The sequence below is a fragment of the Monodelphis domestica genome, chromosome 3 (assembly GCF_027887165.1).
Source record: "Monodelphis domestica isolate mMonDom1 chromosome 3, mMonDom1.pri, whole genome shotgun sequence".
In the NCBI taxonomy this organism is placed as follows: Eukaryota; Metazoa; Chordata; class Mammalia; order Didelphimorphia; family Didelphidae; genus Monodelphis; species Monodelphis domestica.
The window spans coordinates 91,927,017-91,949,786 of NC_077229.1; the positions used below are offsets into that span (position 1 = coordinate 91,927,017).

The 22,770-nt window shown below is 45.5% G+C and overlaps 1 protein-coding gene across 4 annotated transcripts; it reads right to left on the reverse strand.

The window, feature by feature from the left end:
- Nucleotides 1-878: 878 nt before the first annotated feature.
- Nucleotides 879-22,330, reverse strand: DUS3L (dihydrouridine synthase 3 like). 4 transcript variants are annotated; one of them, XM_016432109.2, is made up of 13 exons: nt 20,904-22,330; nt 18,434-18,743; nt 16,929-17,546; nt 15,270-15,311; nt 12,014-12,166; nt 10,004-10,120; nt 8,491-8,556; nt 8,293-8,403; nt 7,273-7,369; nt 3,870-3,945; nt 2,237-2,425; nt 1,871-1,999; nt 879-1,093 (listed from the first exon to the last, which is right to left on the reverse strand). In XM_016432109.2, the coding sequence occupies exons 1-13, from the start codon at nt 20,951-20,953 to the stop codon at nt 1,021-1,023; spliced, it is 2,031 nt and encodes a 676-aa protein (XP_016287595.1). In that variant the 5' UTR covers nt 20,954-22,330; the 3' UTR covers nt 879-1,020. The 4 variants fall into 4 exon arrangements, with proteins under 4 accessions (XP_016287595.1, XP_007489027.1, XP_007489029.1 ...); XM_007488965.3 differs by having other exon boundaries at nt 21,841-22,328; XM_007488967.3 differs by lacking the exon at nt 16,929-17,546 and having other exon boundaries at nt 21,841-22,325.
- Nucleotides 22,331-22,770: the final 440 nt, after the last annotated feature.

Consider the following 22,770-nt stretch of genomic DNA (forward strand, 5'->3'; position numbering starts at 1 on the left):
TTCACCTTCATAATACATCTTGAATGCTTGCCCTTCTCTCTTTTGACACTGCCATCCCTGTAAGTGCAGGCCCTCATCACCTCATGCTTGAATTGCTGCCCTAGAGCCTGTCACTGGGTCTGCCTGCCTCCATCCTAAACTAGCCATGAAGTTCATCTTCCTAAAATGAAGTTCTACCCACACACTACCACTTCCCCCGCCCCAATCAAAAGTCACCTCCAAAAACAAAGTCCTGGCATTCAAAGCCCTTTATAACCAGGCCCCTCTCTACCTTTCCAGGCTTCTTACCTTCTTACACTAATTCTCTCCCCCTTTCGATCTAGTGACATTGGCCTTCTTATTGTTCCTCAAATAGAACACCGCAATCTCTCAAATCCAAGCATTTTCACTTGCTGTGGGCCATGCCTGGCACCCTCTCCCTCCTCATCTTCCCTTTCTGGCTCCCTTCAAGTTGTAGCCTTTCTCAGCCTCCCTTTCCCACCTATTTGATGCTGGAGCCTTCCTCTGGCAGATTGTCTCCAATTTATCCTGTATTTATCTTGTATATACATAGCTGTTTACATGTTCTCAAGCCCTGCCTTCCCCCCTCACAGTAAATGGTGAGCTCCCTGAGGACACACATAGATTGGTATCTGTCTTTCTTTGTATCCTGGGGCCAGTGCCCTGTATACACCAAAGCCCAGGCCAGGCAGCCTCACAAGCATAGCTAAACACAACCAGCTTACTTACCTTGCTTTCCTCCCTACAGGAGGGTTGGGGTCAATGTATATGGCAGCTGAAAGAAGCTGGAAAGCCAGGAATACATAGGGGTAGAACTAAAGGGTTGGGAGTGGGAAGGCAACGCCTTGTCCCCAAGGACATTCAGGCAAGTAAAACTGTTGGATTTCTAAAACATTAAAATTTATTTCTTTCATGAACAAGGGCCTGACCTGTCGGGACCAGAACCCTCCTGGGATATGTGTGTTGAAGGGAGGGGAAGGCAGGGTCAGGGTTTCCCTCTGGTGGCTCCACTTCAGACTGCTACCTGTAGGAGTTGGCTTTGTGCTTGGGCAGGAAGGTGAAGGCAGGTGGGACTGGCCCCAGGAGCATCTCACTGAAAAGAAGCCAGGTACAAGTGTGACAGAGGCCTCTGGCTACATAATGCTTCTCCTGTTACCACCCCACTGCTCTGCCTAGACTCAGGTCCACAGAACCTCAGAGCCAGATGGTCTGGAGTTTAGAGACTATTTCATTCAACCCCCTTAAGGATAAGAACTCTGAGTCCCAGCAAGGCATGGAAAGAGCTTCCCCAAATCCTGTGCTGATCATTCAAGCTATGAGGTGTCCATAACACCCCTCTGCCCTCCCTAGAAGCAAAGCAGGGCCAGGTCTAGGATAGGGTCTGATTGTGTTGTGTCCTGGAGGTGGTCAGTACTTACCAGATACTTCCCAGCTAGGAGCATGTGGTCATTTGGAATCCTCTCCCCCAGTGGTCCTCAAAGGGTGCTCACCCCAGAGCCCTCAAGGGATAGTTTCAAAGGGTAAGGACAACAGAGCATGGGCCATCAAAAACAAACTGGCGAGGAATCAGGACACCAGCTCTGCACCTGGCCTGCTATGGGACTCTGGCAAAGTGCTTTCTTCTGGATGAACCTCAATTCCCTTCTCTATAAAAGGGGATGAATAAGTTCTGCATATGTGCTATGAGGACAGAACAGTGCTTCTGCAGATGTGAGCACCAGCCTGATTGCCAGTAAGGAATCATTTCTCTTCTTCCTTCATGGAAACCCCAGAGAGCCACAAACCAAAACAAACTGCAGGAGTGAGTAGGGACAACAGAGAGCAGAAGGGACCAGGAAGGCACCAAGATTGAGCAGCATCTGGGACAAACCTGATGGAGATCCAGTCATCCACATTCTGGCTGGCCATCAGAGTCTCCAGGTGATCCCGCCCCAAGTAATAGGGAGGTCGCTCGTTGATTTTCTGAGGCAGATGTTCCAGCAGACCCACTGGGATGTACCTTGCCATGCCAGAAATAAAGCTTTGGTGAGAATGGGAGGAAGAGAGCCTTTGCCCAGTTTGCCAGCTGACAAATGGGGAAGATGCCACCAACCCAGCCTCCTTCATCAGTACATTATGGGAGTGAGAGCCATGAGAAGCCTCATCGCACCACTGCCTTTCTGTGACCAGAATGTCCTCCCGCCTCAGGTCCCAACACTGCTCCTCTCCCTTTTCACCATTCTTACTCATTCGTTACCTGCACAAGAAGGACAGCCACTCGAGTAGGAACTTGCGGGTTTTCTCCACACCTTGGGTGTCAGAGCCCCAGTGCTCAAGGCCATAGTTGGTGAAATCCCTTAAGATGTCCAGGCGCTCCCCAGAGGAGATGTCCCAGTGCCGCTGCTCCTTGATCTCAGTGAAGAGCCATGGCTTGATGAGGGCACCTCTGCATAGCAGATGCAAGCATATCGACTGATCAGTGGGCAGGAATTTATCAAGCAGCATGGACTGAGGGGGGCAGACCTGCCTTCAGGTTTCATTCTCAATCCTGGGGATGTAATGCCTTTCAATGGGCGAGTGGCCAGGAAAGGATCCCACAGACTGGGAGCGAAGCCATAAGGCCATAGATGGCTATGCTCCTTCTGGTAGCAATGGAAAGTCAGTTCAGGCCAGGATTCCTACTGAAAACCAGCTGCCCACTCTTCACAAGCAAATGAATAAAACCTCCTAGTTCTATAGCCATGAAATTCTTCTTATATGTCTTGTGGAGTAGGAGCACAATGATTAGTAACCCTGTTTGACAGACAGGGACCCCAAAGTAAAGTGATCTGTCTGGGATCAGCTGGTAGGTAATCAGCACAGATGAGGGGCCCAGATGGCCTGGATTCGGAGCCCCTTATTCTTTCTACCATAACACACTGCCACTGACACCAAAAGTAGACACTCACCTGAGAACAACACCTACCTAATACCACCCCAAAGGGAGAACAAATTACTGGATTTCCTAAAACATCAATGTCTTACCTGACTAGTCTGGTTAAGAATCCTAAGAGCTATGGCTGTAGAAACTCCTAAACAAGGACCTCAAGCTTGAACACTCACCCAAATAGAATCCAGAAGTGACTTTGGTCTATCCATCACCCCTGAAACCAAACTTCTCAAGAGTACCAAGTGAGTGCCAAGCTCTGAGCTGAGCTCTCTGGGGAGGCACAGAAAGTTGAATTCATGCTCAGTTCTGGAGAAGAGATCTCTTGTGCTCCTGAGCCTTTTAAGGTACAGCATTTTCAAGGGGCCCCCTTCAAAATCAATGGCAGGGCCCTGGGGGCCCATCACTGTCAGTCTAAGCCATGCTCTCTAATATATCCCCAAAAGAGACCTCTGGTACATGGGAGCTGCCACCTCTCAGGCAGACTGCTCTAATTCTAGAAGCTCCTTTTCAGAGATTTTCCCCTTATATACCAAATTTTGCTTCTTTCAATGACACAAATGATGCGGTCATTTCTAGGGGGTAGGTAGGTAGAGATCTTCACCAGCTGTTGGGGACAAAAAAATAACTATCACTGTCTGGCAGTCAACCCTCTGGTGATAGCCTTCTCCCAATTGAGTATGGTTGATCCAAACTTAAAATCTGTCAAGTCAGGTAAGAAGTGCCAGAGCTCATTCTGTATTGGTGTACGTGCGTGCGTGTCAGGACACATTTCTCATCTGTGCCCCTTGAGGCACCAGCTGGGGGAGCTCAAGGTCTATCTGCTGTGGATGCTGGAGGTGCCAATGTTAAGAAGACTTGTCCCTTTTTTCTAACTCTGTTCCCACCTTGTCCCCATGAGATCTCCACCAGCCACCCTTCAAAGGTCTACAGACTTCAGAGGGAAGGATTATCACTTACTCACCGAGCAATCATGATTCCAGAAACACCAGTCTGCAAGGCACGATTGGCATCTTCATAAGATAAAATGTCTCCATTTCCTGTCATGGAGAAACAGGATTTAGAACTGGAAGTACCCTACGGTCTAGTCTCACTCTGTAGAGAAGGGAAAGATAAGGGGCACCAGAGAGTACAATGACTTTCCTAAGATCACAAGCAGCACAGTAACAATTTGAATCAAGGTCTTGGGATTTTAGTTATTTTAGATTAGCTATTTCTACTGTACAATGCCAAGAGATGCTGTGAGCACTGGAATTTATCAGCCCATCTCACAGGAAGCTAAGTTCAGCTCGAGACTCTGCCAAGGCTGCTACAGCGGGCACTCCAGGTGCAGGGCATTTTGGAGTCAACCATGAAGCCTTAAGTCCTTCATGAAGTATCTTCCTTGGGTCCCAGGCTTTTCAAATTAGTACGAAGCAGAGGCTCTTCATTTGGGGTTGGATATAAGGGGTGAGAGAGTGGTATTTGAACCTGGATAAGAAAAACCGTACCTTTAAAAATTGGTTTCTTTGTAATCCTACATGTTATTTTGCTCACTTAAAAATGTTATTCTAAGAAAGGAGTTCACAGGCCTTACCAGATTAAGATCCTTTGCAACAGAGCCATTTTGGGGTGGGTACTCTATAACAGAAGAGGGGTATGCTAGAGATAGAGGGAAACAATATAGTATAACTGAAAGACCCCTGGACAGGAGTCAGAAAATGGGTACCAGTCCTACACCTTCATCATTTACTAGCTGCCTGGTCTAAAGCAAATCAATTAACCCTTTCATCTTTTCCCTCATCTATGAAATGAAAGACTTGGACTAACGACCTCTAAGGTCCCTTCCAGGTCTGAGTGTAAGAGTTGACAGGACAGCATCCTCATCCAAGGATGCTAGGGAGGCTGTGCTTCCAAGTTACACAAGCAATAGTAAATGCAACAGAAGCTCTGAGAATCCCTGAGGGGAAAATATCTCCCACTAAGAGTCTAAAATCTCTTAGAGGATTCCAGAAGACTGCTGACAAATCTAAAAAGGTAGATAAGCTGATTGGAGAACCAACTAGCAGTACAGGAAAGGTTATGAACAAAAGGGGAGTTGGAGTTACTGCAAATCACCCATTTAACAAGCATTTACTGACACGCATATTGCCAGACTCTGTGCTAGGTCAATGTGGGAAGGAGAAAGAGAAGCAAGACATTATCTACTTTTTCAAAGAGATCATAGGGAAAAAATGGCAGGGACACAGATAACAACATAGACAAATGTGGAATTGGCCTTCACAATGGGCCTAATCAGTGCTAATAAATAAAATGAATGGGGCATTTGAAGAAGATGGTGATTACACTGAGCTAGAAAGAATCAAGATGGGCTTCACTGAGGAGGCATGTGAGCTGAGCTTTGATGAATGGGTTCTAAAAATGTCCCACTATACAAACTGCATTTTTGGTGTAGTTAAACAAAAATCAAAACCCCCCAAACCAATTGCAAAGGAAAGAGTATGAGCAAAAGTGTAAAGAACCAAGATTCTGAAGCTTATTTGAAGACCCTAAGGGCTAACCATTCTGGTGGGATTGGGAGAAAGTGGGCAAGGGAGCAAGTGATCCAGCTAGAAAAAAAATCAGAGCCAGACTAATGGCCTTGCATGCCTAGTCTAGGACTCTGGAGGCAGGATAGACCAGGATAGAAAGCAATGGACTGGGGATCAGATGACTTCAATTCAGATATTTATTTACCATTTACTTCTTTGTTTGCTTTTATTTACATTCATTGGGCAGTCACTTCAATTTGTGGAGTCTTATTTTCCCATCTATAAAATGGGAATAGTGACATCTGGACTACTCCCAGTCTTGAGAGAGCACTCTGTAAAAAGAACCACACTTAGGAGTAGCTAAGTGGCTCAGTGAACTGAGAGGCAGGCCTGGAGACATGAGGACCTGCATTCAAATCTGGCCTCAGAAACTTTCTAGCTGTGTAACCTTAGGTAAGTCACCTAACCCCCATTGCCTAGTCCTTACTGCTCTTCTGCCTTGGAGCCAATACACAATATTGATTCTAAGATAGAAGGTAGGGTTTTTGTTTGTTTGTTTTTTAAAGTACCGCACTGGACAGAGAGCTGGGCTTGGACTCAGGGGACCATATCTGAGGCTAGCTTTTAGTTAGGTCATCATCCTGGGGCAAGTAGGTCCCTTAGCTTTCCTGGGCTTGTTTGCTTGCATGTAAAATGATGGGGGCTGATGGGATGGGTCCTGGGTCCTGAGACTTCTTGCCTCTAAACTTCTTATGCTATGGCTTTGTTCAGGGGATCAAAGGGCAAAACATCTAGAGCTGGGAAGGCCTTCAGAACTCAGAGAATATTTTCTGTGTTTCTCAGAGATGAAACCTCAGCTTTCTAGTCTAGTGCTGGAGAGGCTGAATGAGCTGATCTGTTCACGGCCACATAGTAGCAAGTGGCTTAAATTTGAACTCAGGTCTTTTGATACCAAGTTTTGAATCCTGTGCTTACACTATAGCCCTATAATAAAAGTTGATAGCCAACACCTATAACTTTTTTTGGGGGAAATTTTAATATTTTTTCCTATTACATGTAAAAACAATTTTTAACATTCATTAGTTGTTGTTTTTTATTTTGAGCTCCAAATTCTCTCTCCCTCCTTTTACCTACCTGAGAAGACAATTAATTTAATCTAGGTTATACATATAATCATGCAAAACATATTTCCATTACATAGCACTTTAAGATTCACAAAAAGGCTTTATACAGATTATGGCTACTTTGCTACCCAGTGACTTAAATGTTGCTATCACTGCTCCCATTTTATAGATGAGGAAACTGGGAAGAGAGGTTAAGTGACTAGCCTAAGGTTATATACATCAAGGAAGTATCAGGGGTAGAGATTTGAACTCCAGTGTTTTTGACTCTAAGATCAGCACTCTCTCCACTGTGCTATCTCCCCTGTATAGTTCCTGAGGTTCTAGGTGGTGTTATGTCAGGACTGAGCTCTAAGAATAGGATTCTGGCCATCTGTACAAGAGAGGTATGGGAGAGGGAAGAGGAAGGGAGAGAAGGGGCACAGGAGTTAGAGTGTGACACTGGCACACAATTTATATTTTGACTTGGGGACCTGAATTCAAATCCCAGTTCTACCAATGACCAACTATGTGACCTATGGTAAGCCAGCTTTATAGTTTCAGCACTAAACACAGCACCTGGCCTCCAGTAGGTTCTTAAAAAATTTCTGTGGACTTGCCTTGGCCCAGCTAGAAAGTGAAGAGGTTGGACTAGTCAGTCTCAGGCCCCTGTGATCATTGGGGAGACAAGAGTGATGCTGCTGGGGGAAGTTGTGACATGAACCACCATGCACCAGGAAGCCCAGGACATACATACCAAACAGGGGCATTGGGTGGGCCACTTCTGCACAGTGCTGGATGTACTGCCAATCGGCCCCCTTGGTGTAACGCTGTTCTCGGGAGCGGCCATGGAGCTAACCAGAAGTGGAGGGACACAGAAGAGAGGTTCATCAATGCCAGAAGATCCAGCAGAAAAAGAAAAAGGGAGACCCCCATCCTGAATAACTCAGGACTCTGGAATGGAGGCCACAGGAGGAGCAGGATGGGAGCCCAGAGGCCCAGGAATCAGGGAAGACAAATGGCCTCTAAACAAGGAGAGAAGCCTTGGGAGCTGATTTTCCAGTGGTCAGCTCCCCTGGAACTCAAGTTCTGGCCTAACAAGATATCAGTATCAGATTTGAATCTGGATAGAACCTGGGAGATCATCTAGTCCAATCCCTTCATGATACAAATGAGGACACTAAGGCCCAGAGAGGTCCAAGGCCTTGCATTTAACAGATGTCCCACAGGCACTTTAAGCCAAGCCTCCCTCTATTCCTACTTGCTACCCCCCTACCCCCCAATTCCTAGTGTCCCCCTGCTCAGCTCCAGGTGGGCTTCAGCCCTCAGGAGCTGGCCTTGGTGCTGATGAGGCTTGACATGTAGTGTCTGGTACAAAGAGGCGTAAAGTTTGGGATCCTAAATTCTAAGCCCACATCTGCCACCTCTGTGCCCGTGCCCTCTCCTCTCTAGGTACACATTGAGGGGGCTGGGCTAGATGGTTCTCTAAGGTACTTTCCAACTCCCAATTCTGTGATTCTTTTGGTTCTGCAGAATATCTCTAGTCTTGTACCAGATTTCATTTACCTCCAGGTCCCAATTGGATCCATGCTCCTTGCTGAGGGGTTTGCTCAGCCAGGATGAGGCATCGGGGCATAAGAACAGCAGGTGTGACCTGCAGAATATTCTCCTGAAAAATCAATTCTTCTCCCATCTTCTGGAATACTCACTCCAGCCTGGGATCTACGGGTCCCTGCCACCCCCACTCTGACCCCATAGTTAGGACATGCTCCCTCACCGTCGCAAGAGCTACTCCCCACTCTCGAAGTTCAGGTAAAAGCCGGTGGGCTAAGTTGACTTTCTCCTGCACCCCTGTCCTGATCTTCACAGTCAGAGGTACATCTAGCACCTGGAAAAGAGTAGGCAGAGGCCTATGGAGAGAAAGAACCCAGGCTTGGGCACGCAGGGTTTCAGAGAGAGAGGTACAGGCACTTACCTGATTCATCCCTCGGACAATCTGCTCAAATTTGTTGGAGCGATTCATTAAGGCACAACCCCCACCCTGTGAAAGAAGCATTGGGAAAGGCTGAGAACTATTATTCCCTAGTTTCCCCAGTGCTTCTCCATTTTTTTATCGTCCCCACATAAACACCCACAATGTGGATTTACTTATAAACTATATTCATATATTACTAATTATGTATATTGTAAAACTGATTTTAAAAAGGATTGCAATAAAGATAAAAATCATATTGATTCTAGTCCATAAGGAGCTATTGGAGTTTTCTGAGGAGGGAAGTGAAGTGGTCAGAACTCCAATATGGCACCTGTGAGGAAGAGAGGCTAATGAGATGATGGAAAAATCCAAGAGAAGAGCATGTATCACATGGCCATGTCATCGGGGACGAGATGATGGATGTTGTGAGAGGAGCCAATGACTGAATTTGGTAATGGAGTTCATAGGTAAGATGAGGGAGAAACAAGAGTTTCAGATGAGACCAAAGTTCTGAATATGAGTGCCCAGAGACTGTAGGGGCCTGGGGACAGTCATGGGGAAGCTAAGAAGAGGGATGAGTTAGAGCTTTCTGCCAATGAGATGAGATCTACCACAATCCATCCAGGTCTGCTCTTCCTATATGACCCTCTGTCACACCCCAAACAGAATGAGGGAGGTTAGAGGGACAGGGGACAGGGGGTGCTGAATTGTGTAGCAGCTACTGTTGGGGCTTGAGGAATATATGAGTTACAACTGATCCTGCTGGAGGGGGAGGGGATGGGAGGGGGTGAGGTAAGAAGCTGGGAGCTTGCAGAGAAGAGGAAGGAGGCCAGAGGAAGTAGGGGCTGTTGGAAAATAAGGGCAATAGTGGTTATACTGGAGACAAGGTCTTCTCTCTGGGAGGATAAGCTGGGACCCAATTTCCTACCCTCTGATTCATTGATCATCCTCCCCATGGATTTCCAAACCCTTTGAAAGAACCATGGGTACTTGCAACCAAGGGTTGGCATCTCAATAGTAACAATGACATCCCATAACAAAACCACTAACTAACTAACCCTAACCCATAACAAACAAGGTAAAAGTATGTCTCAAAGGGGTGAGCTCCCAGTCATTGGAAGCATTTGATAAAAGGCAAGGTGAATCAGGAGAACTTGGGGTCAAATGTGGCCTCAGAGAATTCTTATTGTGTTGATTTGGGCAAGTCACTTAATCTCTACTGCTTAGCCCTTGTCCTTTGTGTCTTAGAATTGTTACTAAGAAAGAATGGTTTAAAAAAAAGAAAAGAGGTCAGATGACCTCTTGGTGAGCCAAGACCATTTGATGAGGGGACTGATGAAGAGATTCCTACAAGGAATTTGTATAAAGACCAGTTGGTCTGTGAAGGTCCTTTTCCCTCTAAGGTTTAAGGATTCTTTCCATGTATCCCACTCATTCAAGGCTGGGACGCCCTCAGTTGCTGGTGAGAGAGAGTCCAAAGCTGGGGGAGCCACAGCAGTCAGTGGGTCCCTACCTTCTTGTACACAAGGTCTATGGGGCAGCCCACGTTGATGTCCACAAAGTCTACCTCCACGGTCTGGTTCAGCAGCTCTGCACACTTGGTCATCGTGTCAGGAAAGGCTCCCTCCAGCTGCAGGGAGAGGACAGGGAGGTGAGAGCTGAGAATTTCCTGGTCAAACCCCTCCCCATCAATACATCACTTAACCCACAGGCCCTACTCATTCCAATTGGCCAGTAAAGAGTAAGAGCTCACAAAGGCCCAGGAGAATTTATTTTTCATATTCTGTATTAATTCCTACATAGTAAGAGAATTACTGCACATTCCTGTGTCTGGGATCTAGGAGACACCATCCAGTCTGCTGCTTTTTGCATTTTCTTTGTCCTTAGAAATACCCAGGAATGTCTTCTTTTTTAATAGAATTTGGTTAATAAATGAAAGGGTCATGGGTTCTTTTCCTGTGTATGTGTTCCCAATGATGCAGGCTGATGGATCATCTCTTAATTACTTATCACCAATTAAAGATGTCTTGGGATGTTCAAAGGAGGGGTTGAATAATAAACTACTAAAAATCTATTTATTAATTACTATTAAGCTGCCTGAATGTAGCTCAGGCTATCCCTGGTCAGGGGAGAGCCATGGAGACCTATATCACTCTATCGACTATGATGCTGGCCTAATCAATAAACCTGATATGATGAATTGTATTCTCGTATAATAAACTTGTATTCTTACCCCAAAATTGGTCTCTTGAAATAATTTTACTTGTAACAGGTCAATAGGACTGAGTCATCAGGAAAGAAGCCACAAAACTTAGAGGTGAAAGCACTAGATTTTCAATCCCAGGATCTGACTTCAAATTCTAGCTCTATGATTGTTTTGGACAACTCCAATGCCTTCTCTGATCATGTTTTCTTCTGTGAAATGATGAGCTCCAACTAAAAGCAGAAGATGGCTTCTGAAGCCCCTTCCAAAGGATTCTCTCTGCATGACCCCTGCCTAGCAGGTGTCCAAGTGTCCTTTCAATCGCAATGAATGCCATGAACTAAGGGTTTGCCCCACACAGCCATGTTATGTGTTAGCTCACTAGGCTTTTTTTTATGATGCCACATCACATGTAAAGTAGATAGCCAGGACTCTAGTTACACAGATCAATAATTTTTACACAATCCCTTCTGAGCGAAGCTGGGTTGGGAAGCCAATAACCCTCAAATGCCCCAAATGTGTCCTTAAGGAATCACGGGCTCAGCAACTTGAAGGGATGCAGAGGACAGCAGCTGGGTCCCTTGGCTTTCTAGCTACTGCCCTAATACAATGGCAAGAGACAAACCCACAACTTAAACAGAGACACTGAAATAGTGTCTGATAGAGGAACTGAGAACTCTAGTTTGGTGAAAGCAAAATGTGCTTAGAGGGAATATCAGAAAGGCTAAACAGAAAAGAGAAGCAGACAGAGGGGCAGAGAAAAGCTGAAATGAGGAGTAAGTGAAAATTTAAGCACAGAAAGGCAGACAGGGGTGGGCAGAATAGATAGGAAGGCCTGCCAGCTGGAGTTCTGGAAGGGAGAGTTCCCTTCTTGGCAAAGGTAGGAGTTTGCCTTCTCTTTCTTCAGCTCATTTTACAGATGAGGCAACTAAGACAAACAGGGCTAAGTGACTTGTCCAGGGTCACAAAGAAGTGTCTGAGGCTGGATTCAAATTCAGTTCTTCCTGACTCCAGGCCAGGCACTTATTGTACCATCTAGCGGTCTAGTTTTTTGGTATAAACCCTCTTAATTACAGCACCTAGCAGAATGTTGGGCTCACAGCAGCAGGGGATCCAGTCCATTTTTGCTAAACTTTGCCCCTAATGCATTGTTGAGTCTAGAGCTGAAATGGGCTCTTGGAGACTAGTTCAATCACCTCTTTTAGTGGATGAGAAAACTAAGGCCCAGAGAAGAACCTGACTGGAATAACACAGGCCTAAGCAGACAGTGGGACTTGCCTCCCACAGACCTAGGGGAGGGAGGGAGGGCAGAACACTGACCTGGACGCCAAAGAGGTCTTCCGTGTGGTGTCGTTTGAGCAAGGCCCACTCTGAGGACTGACCCTGAAGCAGGTTGGTGCACACAGCCATCTCCCCACAGGTCACATCAGCTCCAAATCGCTTGCAGATCCTTCGGAAGGGCAGATTGCCACACTGAAATCCCCCCCAACACAGAAACACATGTGGCTTTATCAGAGCCAGGCTGCCAGGGCCCTTCTAAGCAGACTCCATCCTCCCGCACTTCTACCTTCATATCAAAAGCTACCTTTCCCCTCAAGAAATGGGAAGGTGGTGGGGAGTCAATAAACATTTATTAAACCCCCTACTATATGCCAGGCACTGTGCTAAGTTCTGGGGATACAAAAGACAGTCTCTGCTCCCAAGGAGCTCAGTCTACAGGGGAGACAGTATACAAACAACTGTGTATGAATAAGCTGTCTATAGGATAAACTAGAGATAACCAGCAGAGGGAAGGCATCAGAATTAAGGGTTATCAAGACAGCTTCCTATAAGAGGCAAGAGAATTCTGTTCCAACCTCTCAAAAAAAAAATGCCATCCTTACTTCCCTTTGTTCCCTAAAAGCCCAACCTAAGGGGCAGCTAGGTGGCACAGTGGACAGAGTGTTGGGACTGGGAGGGCCCAAGTTCAAATCTGGCCTCAGACACTCCCGAGCTACATGACCCTGGGCAAGGCACTTAACCACAATTGCCTAGCTCTTGACCTTTCTTAGAGCTGATCTGAAAACAGAAAACAAGGATTAAAAAATATTTTTTTTAAAGCCTAAAGTGAGCTGGCACTATGTGAAGTGGATTGCCAAACACAGGCAATATAGCTCATTACTTTAGTCAGAGGAGCCAGGGTTCAAAATCTCAACTGGCTATTTGTTTAATTCCCTTGGAACTGGCAAAATTCCCTTTCCCTCTCCTGGGCTTTTGTTTCCTCCTCTGTCAAATGAGAAAGCTGGGTCAGATTACCTCCAAGGGCCTTTCCAGCTCAGAATCTCTCGACTCTGAGTCAAAGGAAGTCAAAGACAGGCCCAAAGGCATGATATTACACCAAATTATGCAGAGCACCTCTGTGGTAGTGAGATGCTGAAAAGTAAAGTGGGTGCCCTGGGGAATGGCTAAAAAATATCTGGTCTACAAATGTAATGGAATATTCTTGTGCAATATTAAGAATTCAGAGAAAAGTAGGAAGATGTGTAGGAACTACTGCAGAGCAATATAAAAAGAACCAAGAGCACATAGACACAAAGACTACAATGATATGAGTTTAACAATCATGAAAAAAAAAAAGATGGACCCAGAATATGGAAACATCAGTTAAGGTCCTGGAGATGAAATAATGAAATCCATTTCCTCCCTCCTAGCAAAGGGGACTAAGACAAAATATTGTATACACTGCAAGACAAGGTTTCTAGGTGGTTTTGCTTATTAATTTCCTTGAAACAAAGGCACAGAAACCACTGGGGGGGCAGTGGATAGAGTGCAAGGCTTGGAGTTGGGAGGACCTGGGTTCAAATCTTACCTCAGACACTCGCTATCTATGTGAACCTGAGTAAGTCACAACTCCAATTGCTTATTCCTTGCCCTTCTGCCTTAGATTTGTTACTAAGACAGAAAATAAGAGTCTAAACAAACAAACAAACAAACAAAAAGCAGGGGCATATTTGGTCTGGAATAGGGTTGGGATATTAATTAGGATGCAAAAACAAGTGGAATCATTAAAACATTTAAAAATAAAAGTAAATCTATCTTTGTGATTCTAAGGTGTATATGTAGAGGGAAAGAGGAGAAGCAAGCAGCACAGGGACTGGGAAAGGAAGGACTCAGATGAGCCCACTGGCAGAGATTTGACTTGGAGAAACCCCAGATGAATGTTCTCTACAAGCTGAGCCTATCAACATGCCTGACTGTTCATTCCCTCCCCCAACTCTGCCTGTCTCTAAAGTCTACTGGTAATCATCTCCTGAGCCACAGGCTGCCAGCCTTGGCCTAACTGCTCAATGAAATAAATTCAACTTGTTTCATCTGACAGATTCCCAGAACCAGCAGCCCCTAGATGGCACTACCTTAGCAGCAGGGCATGGAAACCCAAACAAATAAGAAAAAAAGAAGCAATGTCTGTCACGATAACTAGTTTGGAGCAGAAAGCACACCAGGTCAGATGCAAAAGATCCAACTTCAAAATTTAGTTCTGCCACAAAAAAACAAGTCATTCATTTCACATCTCTGGGCACTTGTTTTGGAACGAATGATCACTAAGATTCCTTCTCATCAACCCATATCCTTCAAGGACAACAAATTATTCCCCATCCCACCCCCAACCCTTCCACAAATAAGTGTCTGAAAGCTTAAAAAGTCAAAGCCAAGAAAAGGAATGCCTGGAAGGCAGGTTTTGCTCAGCAAGTCTTTCCAAAAATCAATCCCAGCTATCCTCTCCTCTACTAGGACGGATCAGAGGGAGATTTTCTTTCACACAGTTCCTAGACCAAGGCATTATCTCAAAAGATATATTTACAATGCCAACCCAGGTAGCTCTCCCATCTTGCCTTGGGGACCTGGCACACAGTCTCAGTCACTCAGATATACATTCCATCCATTCAAAGATTCAAGAATCCTTAGGATAAAAGTAACTCATTTATCACCATGCCAAGATGATATCCATTTCATAAATGAGTGAAATAAGGCCTAGGGGAGATACCAAGAGGTCTTTGTTCCAAAGGGATCCAAGGATATAGTTGTGCCTAGGGAAGATTTCTAAATCTGTCCTAATTTATACCAGAATGGTTCCCTCTTATGTAGGTACCAAGAAAAGGGCCTAAAGTCACAAATTACACCTGCATGAACCAGGTAAAATTGGTTTTCCAAAGAAGCACTACAGAATCATGGCAAAAGCAGTGGCTGTGGAAAAAAATTACTTGAGTTTGAGCCTCAGCTCTACAGGTAATACCTATGTCACCTTGGGCCAAGTTCCCTCCCCTCTCTTTAGGCCTTCATTTCCTCATCTGTAAAACGAGCCTGGGTTAAACTAGACAATCTTGAAGGTTTCTTTTATATCTTAGTCCTATGAGCTACTGCCAAAGACCTTAGTATTACTACCCTTTTGAACCTTGGTTTGCTCATTTGTAAAAATGGTTTTGGAATGGAAGGAGATGGTCTCTAAGATCCCCTCCTGCCCATTATTGTGTGATTTTGCAACCCTGAAACTCTAATGGAGGGCCAGACTGCTTCTTGGTAAGGCACAGGGACTTACCGTGGTGAGCGGGGCCAGGTACAGCTTGTTTTGGATGTTTAGCTAGAAAAGAAGAAGAGAGGATCACCAAAGTAGAAGCAACTGTGGAAGAAGGGCTCCATGAAGGCACAGATAGATCACTAGACTTGACTATGCCCTAGGGTACCTGATGTAGAGTGGAGTCAACCTGCTCTGAGCCTACCTTCTACAGACCCCTTCTATGTGGGCTTCAACATGGTACAGGGAACAGAAGAAAGGTTCTTGTTCACTAGAATCAATGCTCTGGGGCTACATGAGGAAAAGGAATGGGATGAGGTCCTGGAGGACCTCTGATTCTAGCCTTTGAGGCTTTCCCCAATCAGTCCCACATTCTCTTCTCAGGCCTGTCTCTCACTGCTTCCTAATGTGTTCCCTCCACCCCTGCTTATTCCCATGCTCTCATTATTCCTGCTTCTCCATCACCACCCAGAATGTCTCCTCCATTGAGAAATCAAGACATTGTTCACATCCCAGTTCAAGTCATACACATCTTTTAGGACCCCTTCCAAAAGCACACTTTGATTTTTGATTCCCCCCAGGCCTCTTGTGATAAGCACACTCAAGATCTCCCTTGCATCATGGCTAATGTTGCCTTTAACCCTTTTAACTGTTATTTAAACAGTGAGCTAGTCCTCCACTTAAGCAGTAGAAGATGGAGTTGAATCACATCTGGGAAACAATCCCAGACTGCATGTAGCTATTTAATGCTATAATTAAACATTCATTTTTTTAAAAATTCAATTTTATTTTATTTTCAGGTCCAAATTCTCTCCCCACCACCTTTGCTTTCTTGAGAAAGCAAGAAAAACAAAACCCATACCAAACACATATAGTTAACCAAGACATGGCTGCATTGGCCATGTTCAAGAAATCTAAACCATTATCTTCGATCTGCCCCCCGAGTCCTTCACCTCTTTATCTGGAGGTGGGCAGCATGATTCATCTTGAGTCCTCTGGAATTGGGGTTAGTAAATAGCCATTTTTCTCCCAGGAATATAGTGGAAAGAACAATGGCTCCAGTCAGAACTTGGATTCAAATCTGATCTCTAATGTTCCCTACCTGTGTGACTTTGAGCAAGACACTGACCTCTCCAGGCCTCAATTTTCTCACCTTGTTAAATGAAGGAGATGGTTTAGATGGCCTCAACTGTCCTTACTGACTTTAGAGTCACAGTCCACAACTGTGAATTATGGACCATACTTTGCTGAAATTTTCCTGACAGCAATTCAGGGAGGGGGAATGACAGAAAGACAGAGAATGGGGGTCCCTTCCAGCTCTAAACCAATGACCCAATTTTTCTATTAGACTATGCCAACTCAACTTTCTACATGTGTGTGGCTCACCTTCTCCATGAGACTGTACATTTTTTTAGGGGGCAGACAATGTCATACTTCAGGGCCTACCTAGTGCAACACTGAGCACACAGTAGGAAGTCAGTAAAGACTTGCTGAATGGAAGACACAAAGGACATCTATGCTGCACTGGTCCCTTTATGCAACCACAGTCTAAGGTCAGCTCAAAGACAGAAATATCTAGTTACCATCAGAAGAACAAGGCTCTCTAAGTAGAAAGTATGAGCCAGGTAGCCAAGGAAGGTGAGACTGAGAAGGAAATAAACCAAGCACCTCTGCCATACATACCCTTTTCTTCTCACAGGGCCGGAGTTTGATAAGGTCCTCATCAGTCAGGTGCCCTGAGGAACAGACAATGTTTCTCTGGGGGGTGGTTCCTTTCTCTAGGATCCCTGAAACAGTTTCTGACAGTGGTAACCCTGATTCAAGACTGGCCAGAGACTCATTGGCATCACCACTGGCAGAATTCTGGGCCATGTGTCCTGGAAAGTCGATGTAGGCCTTGGACTGTTCACCCTTGGGTGCCTCTGGCCCAGCTGGAAGAATCGGAATCTGGTCTTTCCCAGTCCCTACCCTTCCTGACTTAGACAGCTGCTTCAGGTACTTCTCTGAGTGGTCAAACTGGACTTTCTTCTTTCGAAGTCGATGCTGGAGGTCTTTGCTGAGACCATTGCTTGTGAGTTTCTGGCCCTCCCATTGTTTCACCAGCTCCTCCTTCACCAGGTTCTGGTGCTGGGGCCCCAGGTGGGCCCTGGCAAAACGGCACGTCACACCATAGATGCATTTCCCAAAGGTCTCAAACAGGACACACTTATCCCCAAGGTCTGGGGGTTTGGAGGCCAAGTAAGTGTCCACGTCATGCAGAAAGCGGCATCGCTCACCAAAGAAGCATTTATCAGCTGACTCCTTGACAGAGGAGATAGAGGGGGGTAAACTATGGTTACAAATGGCTGCATGAACAGCCACTGTGTCAGCTCGTTTGGAAAGGATCCTATGGGGGAAGGAAGAAGGGAGTGACAGAAGAGTAAAAATCCATCAATAAAATGTTACTCTGTTCATTAAGTTCTAAAAAGATGCGTGAGAGAGAAGAGGGAGAGAAAGAAACTATTCAGAAGCAGGAACACCCAACTGCTAGGTGCCCAGATATATGTATATCTAATCTATTCCTGTGACCTCAGGCCCACTCCAGAAAGCAGCAGGATAACTGGTACTTCATGACTGGCTATAGGATGGCCAGAAAGCCTACAGGGCCCACCGCCCTAGACTAGATCTTTCTCTACAATGAACTCACTGGGGAATTTGAACTGGTTACTTCACCAGTCTAGGATTCTGTTTCTTCATCTGCTCATAATCCTGATAGCCCTGTCTACTGCCCCTGGCTGTTAACGGGAGGCTCAGAGCAAGGGAACAAGGTTGATGGCACTTTTCTTTCAGAAGTTCAGGGATTTACATGTTACCTCATCTGAAGGATAGAATGTGAGTATAGGTCAGTGAGGATCTTATCAAATTCAAGGTCTGTAAAAAGAGCCTATATGCAATTGAAGTTCAAGAGTCTTGAGGCAGGACACCAGGCAAGGACATTCCTGGGAGAATCATTGTCACCTGGTACATCAAAAGAAGTCATGATACTCCACCCCACCCTGCCCAGGCAATACCAATGGAAGAGGATTAAACTCCAGGCAAAGTCTGAGGCCTGATCTGAGGACCCTCCACACACGATGTGGAGCTCCTTAGACCAGAGACTCAAAACCAAGGGCTCTGTTCCCCATCTGAAGTAGCTGATGTGAGCTCACCTGAACCAAGGATGGGCATAACCTGTTGTCATCATAGTGGGTTGGCTTCATGTGGGGTCTACTTTTATTCTGGCCCCGGGCTTTCTTTTTCTGATGGGGCTCCCCAACTCCCACTCCTGAAGACTGACTTTCCAGACTCTCCACTTGTCCATCAGCAAGCTTGAGTCTTTTGGCTCCAGGCTCAGATGAGTTGCAGCAAATAGGTGACTCTCTCTCAGCTCTTTCACTGTTTGGCTCCCCCACAGCCTGTTCAACTCTTTTCCCTCTGGTTCCAAGGAATGTATGGAACTGTTCCTTTGTAGTGAGGTACCTGTAGAGGGGGAAATGTGGGCTTGCTAACAAAATCAGAATCTGAAAGATATGTTAATATTAAAATTCCCTGAAGACTATATACTAATTTAGATTTATTTATAAAATCATGAAAGCAGGCTGGAGAGAGAAAAGGCACATAATTATATGCCTGCTTGTCTAGCTAATTTGAGTGTGTGAAGTAAATTATTTAGGGGATGTCTAGTCCTGGAGTCAGTGTGAGCCTCTCAGTATGAGCCTCAGCATGAGCATCAATGTGCAACATCACTACAGAGGGAGGAGCTACTGGGTTTTAAAATGAGATTGACTCCCTGGGCTAGTGCTTGCAGTGAAGCATGAAGGGGACCATGATGGACTGAAATCTGGGACCTGATTTAATCTTAAATTAGAAAGACTGAGACTTGTCTCTACCTCTATCAAACTCTCTTTACTAATAAATGATTATAACTGATGCTGAGCCTCCAGATCACCTTTTACTTGTTATAAGAGCTTGCTACTCTCCTCATGTCCCATTCACTCCTGCTGCTTCCTAAGGGGGAAAATACAAATTTCCATGATACATAACTGATAATCCTGTGACTTCAACCCTTCTGGGCTCCCTGGTTGGACAGACTTGACCACTGTCCAGGTCAGAGGCCAGCCTTCCATATATCAGGAGTCATATGGAACAAGAGGCAAGCACTGTCTGAGATGCCAGAAACTCAAGAGGTATCCTTCTTATACAGAAAAGCCTCAGGCCCTGCTCTCAACACAAAGGGTACAGTGAGATGAAATGGATTCTCAAAACTCTCCTCTCAAAAAAGGAAAGAGGAGAACAGATTTAATTTCATTTCACACAGATGGAAATACCCTGAAAGGGTATCTAGTCTAATCTGGGCCTGAACAGGAATTCCCTTCTATAACATTCTCAGCTGATCCAAATAAGGATCACCTGTATTGGTAAATTAATACCTTCTGGGGCAGAATGTTCTACTTTATTTATACTAAGTGCAAGGCATAATGCAGGTTCTCTTAAGTCATACAAAACAAATCAGCTCCCTCTGACTCAAGCTAGCCCTTTAATAGATCCTAAGATTTAGAGATGAAAGGAAACTTAAAAGATCATCTAGCTAAATCCCCCTATTTTAGATTAGGAAACAGGCACAGAAAAGATTAGTCCCTCAAAGGCCATAAGTAACAAACCAGGAATTTCACCAAGTCTTCTGATTATTCAAGGTTCAGAGCTATTTCCACTATACAAGGCTGCATATATGGTCAAGTCTTCTAGAAAACTGTTCTTTTATCGTTTAAACTCTCTCAATTTCTTTAACTGTTTTCCTTCAGCATTCCTGGCCCTTCAAAACATTGTGATCATTCTCCTCTGAACATCTTTACTTTGTCACTGGCCCTCTTAAAAATGAGCACCCAGGCCTAGGGATAACATTCCAGATTAGGTCTGGATCATAAATTAAAGAAAGACATCCTTTGATCTAGATAAAAAATTTCTAGTCACGTAGTCTTTTGTCACATTAGTTTTCTTTTTGAAAGTCACTTCACAATATTGGGTCATATTAAACAAATGATCAATTCAAATGGTCCAATCCAGTCTTCAAAAACTTCTGTGCCAGTACAATAACATTGGACTAAATGAGCTCTCAAGTCCCTTCCAGTTCTGTGGTTGCAGACTAGTTATTGCCAGCAATTTGAATAAAGCAGATGTTTCTTCTAATTTGGTGTTTGATTGATTTTATAAATTTAACTGCAAGGCTTAACATCCCCCCCCTACATTTTTTTCACCAAACAGGATATATAGATGCATAGTCCAAACACATAAGAAAAATGGCCTGCTGGCCTATCATAGGAAAGGAGATATAACACCACCAGGGCCATGAGAGGTAGTACAGTATATAGGCTTCTTGTAGGAAGTGTATCACGAGTTGAACTTTAAAGGAAGCTAGGGGTGCCAGGAAGGTGATGAGAGAGTGCTTTTCTGGGCATGAGGGACAGCTCATGCAAAGGCAAGGGGGTGTCCCTGCCCAGATTCTCTACTTTGGTCTTAATTATAATACTGGCAGAAGTATACTTAAATCATACAGAAATATGAGTAGAGGCAATGGAAGGGAGAGGAGTTTTGACTTGTACTGAGATAAAATGGATTTAAATTTTGGCTGCATGTATTTACCATGTCTGTGACATTCCCTCCATCATGAATATTGTAGATTCTACCTCCATAGCATCTTCATGTTCATCTCCTTCTCTTCAATCACATAGCCACCACACTGGTGCAGGCTCTCATCAATTCTACCCTGGACTACTGCAAAAGTCTCCTAACTAGTTTCCCTACCTCCAAACTGTCCCTTCTCCAATCCATAGCTGTTTAATCGACATCCCTAAAGCGCAGGTCTGACCATGCAAAAAGTCCAGGAAATCTTCCTCTTGCCTCTAGGCTAAAATACCAAGTCCACAGTTTAACATTTTAAAAGCCCTTAACAGATTTTGCTTCAGCTTACTTTTCCAGGCTCACAGCACATTACTTCCCTTCAAGGGTTTTTTTTTTTTTTAATTACAGATAAAGCGACTTACTTACTGTACCCTATAAGAAGAGGGATACATTACATCTCCCACTTCCTTGCCATATCCCTCTTGCCCAGAAAGCACACCCTCCAGGTATCCCTAGCTTCTTTCGGAGTCCAACTAAGGAGCCACTTCCTACAAGAAGCTTATACTGTACTGTGTCACTAGTTCATTTCTCTCCTCCTCCTCGATGCCCCGGTACCCCACAAGATCTTTAACACAACCAATTACATTTGAATTACTCTGGGGTTGGACCAAAGAGGAAAGAGGGAGGGCTACATAAGACACACCGCAAATCCCAGCATGCAGCAGCATCTATCCAGGCATCACGTGCCACTTTGCCAGCCCAGAATGTAATAGCGGCCCGTCAGGCACTCCAAATCCCAGCATGCAGCTCGGCCCGCCAAATGCTGAATCCCAGAATGCAGCGTGGCTAGAATCAGGAACTAAACCCCGGCATGCAGCGCGGCCTCATCAGAGAACAAATTTCGGCATGCCGTAACTTTGCCCCAAACCGTCACGTTCCCCTCAGCCTTGTCACTCACTGCGGTTTGATGGGCGCCACTCCACGTTCCGAAGTTCCGGTATCCACAGTCCCGCCGACCCCGGATTGGCCTTTAAGACCAAGTGTCTCCTCCGCCATCGCCGGGCCCGTGAACCCAGGCGAGAAAGGTTTTTCCGTGCGGCGCCTGCGTGGAAGCGAGTTGGCGCACGTGTACTGGAGCCGCTGAACCTCGTGTGCGTCCTTACGTCTTCCGGGGAACGCCGTGATGCGTGCGTGCGCGCGCTTTCTCTCCCGCTCCGCCCCGTTTTACTGTGTTCGCTTCGGGCCCTAGCCTTTCCTTATGTGGGTGTGCGCCTGCGCAGCATCTCCTGCTAACTCCTCCCACCTACTCAGGTTTGCTCTGCGCATGCTCCGGGGTGAGGGCTGTGGAGGCGGTGGAACGCGGATTTCTGCAGCGGCTTCCCAGACTTTGGAAATCACCGGACGGTCTTATCTGGTCTGACTGCCTAGTGGGGTGCCAACCTTTTCCTTTCTATTTTCTGTAGAAGCCTAGTTCACCGCAAGTGTTAACTTTCAGAGCTCTGAAGCCAGATTAAAAGAATCATCAGCTTTCTTCCGTATGGCCCCGACACCCCCCCCCCCCAACCTGGCTTGTGTCTTAAAGCAGCCCCGCCATCCCCAACTCTGACATATTATGTCCTAAGGTCCATCTCCCCACTTCTGATACTGTCCCAAAGGCCTAGCTGGGGCAGTCTGTCTTAAGCTCTCCTCCCATATCTGACTCCCTAATAGCCCCCCCCCCCCAGCTCTGATATTTTGTCTTAAGGACCCCCCAGCTCTGACAGTCTGTCTTAAGGTCCTGTATCTGACGTCCTGTCGTACCTGACGTATCCCCAACTCTGAGATCCTGTGTCCTAAAGTCCCCTCCCCAGCTCTGACATTTTTGTAATGCCTGGCAAATAGTCCGTGC